Source organism: Somniosus microcephalus, chromosome 13 (genome assembly GCF_052327205.1).
Source record: "Somniosus microcephalus isolate GS21.2 chromosome 13, FLI_Smic_1.0, whole genome shotgun sequence".
Taxonomy (NCBI): domain Eukaryota; kingdom Metazoa; phylum Chordata; class Chondrichthyes; order Squaliformes; family Somniosidae; genus Somniosus; species Somniosus microcephalus.
The window spans coordinates 70787076-70793075 of record NC_140999.1 but is presented as its reverse complement, the minus strand read 5'-3'; the positions used below and the strand labels follow the sequence as shown (position 1 = coordinate 70793075).

At 42.4% G+C, this 6000-nt stretch overlaps 1 protein-coding gene across 5 annotated transcripts in view; it reads right to left on the bottom strand.

The window, feature by feature from the left end:
- Positions 1 to 777: 777 nt before the first annotated feature.
- The window catches only part of c13h19orf44 (chromosome 13 C19orf44 homolog), a 110296-nt gene continuing 105073 nt past the window's right edge, over positions 778 to 6000 (bottom strand). For all 5 annotated transcript variants that reach the window (XM_086005013.1, XM_086005010.1, XM_086005012.1 and 2 more), the window contains exons 7-9: positions 3819 to 3914; positions 2031 to 2197; positions 778 to 1118 (exon numbers count right to left, since the gene is read on the bottom strand). In XM_086005013.1, coding sequence (XP_085861139.1) covers positions 1029 to 1118; positions 2031 to 2197; positions 3819 to 3914 — 353 coding nt within the window. In that variant the 3' untranslated portion in view covers positions 778 to 1028. The remainder of the gene's footprint in view (positions 1119 to 2030; positions 2198 to 3818; positions 3915 to 6000) is intronic.

Sequence of the window (6000 nt, the reverse complement as noted above, 5' to 3'; positions counted from 1 at the left end):
AAAAGTCCTAGAATAAGGCACTTTTGTAGCACTTACTTTTATCCAGGATGTAAAGCAGAGTACAGGGAAAGGCTTGGTCTAGAGAAGAATTTCAAACAAGCAAATTTTATTCTGAAATACCTGGCTCTGTAGGTCTCCAGTGATGCTGCACTTATCACACAGACTGGAGAGTTTTATTGACAAAGTAGGAATCAAATGAGGAATTCCAGCTGCAAGCTTGGCTCAGTTGGTAATACTCCCACCCAAGACAGAAGGCTGTGGATTGAAGCCCCGCTCCAGGTACCTCAGCATGTCACCCAGACTGACATGAATGCAATACTGAGGGAGCGCTGCACTGTCAGAAGTGTCACCTTTTAGATAAGATGTTAAATTGCGGCCCCGTCTACTTGCTTGGGTGGACATAAATGAGCCCATGGCACTATTTGAAGAGCAGGGTATCCTAGCTAACATTCCTCTCTCAACCAACACCACCAAAACAGATTAACTGGTTTAAGTATCTAATTTGCTGGGTGTGGGGCCTTGTGCACAAATTGGCTAGCGCATTTACAACAGTGACTATGACTACAGTTTAAAAAGTAATTAATTGGCAGTGAAGCACTTTGGGACATTTGATATAAATGCAAGTTCTTTCTAACAGATCAACTTCATAGGGACTGTGTTACAAAATGAAACATTTCCTGAGTGAAACTTTAATAGGCACACTGAAAATTCAGCAGATTCTACTAAATACTGTATCGCGATTAGCAAGGGATAATCAGAGTCTGTATGCACAATGTGTGAGTTATTCTTTATATTTCTCATCCATATCCGCTTTCTTGTAATGAGTGCTAATACACGGGGTGTGCTAACTGCAAAATTAAATTACTTGGAAATGCACAGAATCAGAGTTTGAAAAGCTGCATTAACAGGTGAGTGGTACAATGCTAAATGCTTTACTGGTAACATTGATACAAGAGCCAGGCTCAGTGGCAGCTGCTCTTCTCTCCATCATTAGCATTGCAATATTTCCTTCCATGTCTTGCAGGTGGTCACATGTAGTGATATTGCTTCATTTCCTGCTGCACCTCTTCCAGGGCCTGATCCAAGGTGAGTGGTGGTGACCTACGACTTCTGACAAACTGAACAAGAAAGGGGTACAACAGGTTGAGATTTAACAATTGGTAACTCTCCACCTTAATGACTGTAAATAAACAAAAACATTGCGCTCGTCTGCTTTAAGTTGGTAGCAGTCTCACCTGAGTCAGAAGTTCGTGGGTTCAAGTCCCTCTGCAGAGACTTGAGCACAAAATCTGAGGGAGTGCTGCACTGTTGCAGGTGCCGTCTTTCAGATGAGATGTTAAACCGAGGCCCCATCTGTCCTCTCTCAGGTGGATGTAAGAGAATTCCATGCCACTATTTCGAAGAATAGCAGGGGAGTTCTCCCTGGTGTCCTGGCCAATATTTATCCCTGATCATTATCACATTCCCATTTGTAGGACCTTGCTGCGCTCAAATTGGCAGTCGCGTTTCCTACATTACAACAGTAACTAAACTTCAAAAAAGTACTTCATTGGCTGTGAAGTGCTTTGGGACGTCCTGAGATCCTGAAAGGCGCTGTAGAAATACAAGTCTTTCTTTCAGTCTTCCTGCAAACCTCTATATGCTAGCATTCCCATTCAGTGATGCCTTGCAAACCAGCTTCATAATCAGCTGCCTAGATCCCATACTTTGAAATTTCTTCCCTACACCTCTCCCCCCCACCTTCTTTAACACCCTCCTTCAAACCCAACTCTTTGAACTCTCCTCCTAATATCTCCTTCTTTGGTTTGACGTCTATTTTTTGATTTCGGCTCTGAAGTGCTTTGGGGCGCTTTTCTACATTGAAAGCGCTATATAAATGCAAATTGTTGTTATCAACTTGAAATGAATGTACAATGTGTGTGCCCCCTCTCCCCTTCAAAGGATGCAGGGAGCCAAGCAGCACTGTTTGGGAGGGGGTGGGGTGGACTGTAAAGTCCCACTGCACACAAAGAGATTGACTGCTTACTTACCTCTTTAGTTTCTTCCAAGGTCGTGTAATGGTAGTTGTGCTGTTCTAACGAGGCCATGACGGACAAGTAGAGATGTCGACTGACTTGCACAAACTGGCGGGTCAGAGTGAGCTGCTGTTTCAGCATGTCGTTCAGAGCAAAGATGGCAGGACTGTATGCAGTCAGTGCTGTGGAGTGGACAAGCAGAGGAGGGAATGAGCGGCATGCTGTACTGCAGTACAATGATCTACAATCACGACACTCACCTCAGGAGAGGCCGGTTTTATTTATTGCACAGCTAATTTTATTGTATTTTTCATACTACTGTGTCTATTTAATGCCAGGGCTGAAGCATGCAGTGTTCATCTTCCCTACCCCACCCCTACATCCAGTGGCAGGCTGAGGTCAGGAGCGCCCTGGGTCTGACCAATGCAGAAATTCCATCATGTTGCTTTAACAACACAGCCTGAAATTGCAAGACTCTGTTCCCAGCGGTAAGTCTCGCTCAACAGGAGCGCAGATTGGACGATCGGGTGCCCAATTTGCAGTGCATCTGATTGATTAAAATCAAATGACCTGACAAAGTACCAGTAATTAGCCACACTGACTGGCCACCCCACCCGATTCTCTAATAGGTGCTTCTAACAAGCCAAGAGCAGAATCACAGAATTTCAGATTCCTTTCTCCTATCTCAACTTTACCACACTATCCATCCTATTAGTTGGACAGGATTGCTGATTAACACCTCTCTAATAGCCGTGGAATTTTGAGAAATTTCAGTCATTTGATTTAGTAGCGAACTATCCAAACAGTCGGAACCAAAAGTTCAAACTATAGATTCCCCACTGACAGGTTTACGTGCTGCACAGTATAGTGTCACATTTAAATACAATCTCTGGTGTGCCCACATGAAAGCTGGTTTTGAAAGAAGAGCAGTTTTTGCAGTGTCAACTAATATCACTAAAAATAGTTGGTCATCCATCTCTGTGGCTTGTGCTGCTGAATTCACCTGCATAACAGTGACTGCACTTCAAAGTAATTCATTGTATGTGAAACACTTTGAGACATCCTGAGACACACAATAAGGTGCTATATAAATGCAATTTCTTTCTTTTCTTTGACAACCTTAGGTCCTTACTCAAAATACTTCAATGGCTGTAAAGCGCTTTGAGATTACTTCAGATTTCCAGCATCCTCAGTATTTTGCTTTTGTATAAGCGCTTTGAGACATCCGGTGGTCGTGAAAGGCAAATCTTCCTTCCTCCCAAGTAACTTCACTGTTGAAAAATGTAGGCAAATTTCTCCAAGAGCTTCAAAGTGAGATTCTCTCGGACTATGCCCAGAGAAGACTTTTATCCCATCAGTCTGGTCTGCTGAACCCAATCCCAGTCCCAGCTCCAGTATATATTTAAATCACAATGTTCTCAATGAGTACAGATTTAAACAGAATTCAATGTTTTGTACGTCATTAATTCTACTTGACTTCAAGTTACTCAGCTCCTTGTCCCTTAGTCCTATGTGAAATCTTCCGGTGATTTATCCATAGGCTCAATCTCAGGGCGCTTACATCATCACAGTTTACTCCATCCCCAGTCCCCCATATTGGATTCCAGTACAGAGACTGCTATTTTCCCTCACTTTCAGCTCATTTTCCCTTAGTCCAGTCCAGAACTTGCTGCATATCGCACAGTAGCTTCACAGCTCATGCTTTCCTCAGCACTGTATTCTCATTCCAGTATGGATCTGCTAGAGGCTGCACTTAAGCCTCCGTTTAACATCATCTTGGTAAGTAAAATGCTAAATGTTTACCTTCCATTGCCTCAGGGCTGATAACATGACTGGCAATGGGTGTGGGGTCCACAGATGCAGCTCCAAGAGATGCTCCGAGTACTACCACACCTTCCCCTGTGGAAAGAGTAGAGAATGCTTACTGTTTTATGCCACAATGGATAACCTAACCACAGCTATATAGTCGTTGGGCTGTTACATGCAGAGGTGAACTTAGTTGCAAATAAGCTGTTTAAATGCAACTAGGAATCAAGCACTTGATCAACTCCCAACTAATAAACTTAACAACATAAGAACTAAGAAGTCAAGGTTGAGAAAAGGCCACTTAGTCCATCAAGCTCATCATTCGAGCTTTCTGACTTAGCCAGGCTTGCATCCAACAGCATTTTGAAATCCCCTAATATTGACTCCATTACTTTACTTGGTAGGTTATTGCAAATGGTTATCATCTTATTGGTGAAGAATTCATTTTTAAAGATTTACTTTAAATTTACCATTCACTAATTTAAATTTATGTCCTATTGGTCTGACTCAGGAAGTAATATCCTGGGTTCACCTTATCCAAACCATTTAATACTTTATATACTTCAATGAAGTCATCCTTAACCTTCTTTCTCCACTGATAAGCTTAGGATTCACGAGGTTTTCGTCATAACTCTTACCCTTTCCACTGGGATCATCCTTGTTGCTTTTCTCTACACCCTCTCCAGTGTTCCTTTTGAAATCTGACAACCAAATCCCGTCTACAGTTCTGTCCTGCCCAGTGTATGTTTGAGCCTCAGTATGACCTCTGTAGATTTAGATGCAGCACTACTGTTCTGGAATTGTAACCAGACATTTATCTTGCTTTGTAATTATTCCTCCACAGTGTCTCAACATTGAAAGTGGAAAGACTACGGTCACTCCCAGGTCTCTTTCAAAAGCTCCATTGGTACAGAAGATCTGGAACTTTGTGTGTCAGACTGAACAACAAAAAGGGAAGGTAAAGTAGTCCTGGGTGTCTGATAAAGGCTACCAGATCCAGCACAGGTAGGGTTTTTAATGCCCAAATTAGGAATATGTGTAAGGAACAACAACAATCTGCATTTATATAGCACCTTTAACATAGAAAAACGTAGCAAGGTGCTTCAGAGGTGTAATCAGAAAAAAAAGGCATCGAATACAATTGTGATGGGGGGGGATTTCAATTTACAAGGGATTAACTGGGAAGATGAAACTGTGAATAAGATGAGCAAGATGAATAAGATAAGTGAATTGCTATTTCTGGATCTGATATGGACTGCTATCGAATTCAAATGGAGATAGAAACCACAAGGTGGGGGGGCATCAGCAGATTTGCTGTCCTGCAAGGGCTAGGAAATGGTGGATACAATCAAAGCCTAGCCAATGGCAACCACAATACGGCAGAATTTAAGATTTTCAATAGAAAGAGAGAAAAATACAAGTACGATGTTTAACTTCAGGAAGAGTCTGAAGTGATGAGGAAGGAACCAAGAATGATGGATTGACATATACTGTTAGACAGAATAGATACAGAGAGTAAATCGAATATATTCAGTGACATAATTAGGGAACTGCTGAACAAATACATTTCACCAGGTAAAATGCGTTGTAGAGCAGATAGGAAACCAATGTGGGCCACCAGGGAAGTAATAAGGGGAATATGGTGTAGGAAACAGTTGAAAGAGGTGAAGAAATTGATTAAGGAGAGCCAAAAGAGACAATGATATTAGGACTATTAAATATAACAAAGAATGTGAAAGGTTTCTGTAAATATATTTAGGGAAAACAAATGGCAAAGGAAACAGTGGGATCTCCTAGGCGGCTGAAGGCACGGCCACCAATGGGGCGAAGGGAGTGGGGTGGATGCACAAAAGACTAGAGTCAGATGAACGGAGAGTTCGGGGCAAGACAGTAAGGCTGGAGGAGGTTACAGAGATAGGGAGAGTGAGGTCATGAAGTGATTTAAACGGGGTGAGAATTTTAAATTGAAAGTGTTGGGGGACTGGGAGCTAATGCAAGTCAGCAAGGAACTCGGTGTGGGATAGGACACGGGCAGCAGAGTTTTAAATGAGCTGAAGTTTATGGAAGATGCAGGATAGGAAGTCAGCCAGAAGAGCATTGGAATAGTCGCGACTGGAAATGACAAAGACATGGATGATGATTTCAGCAGTAGATGGGCTGAGGCAGGGATACAGACAGG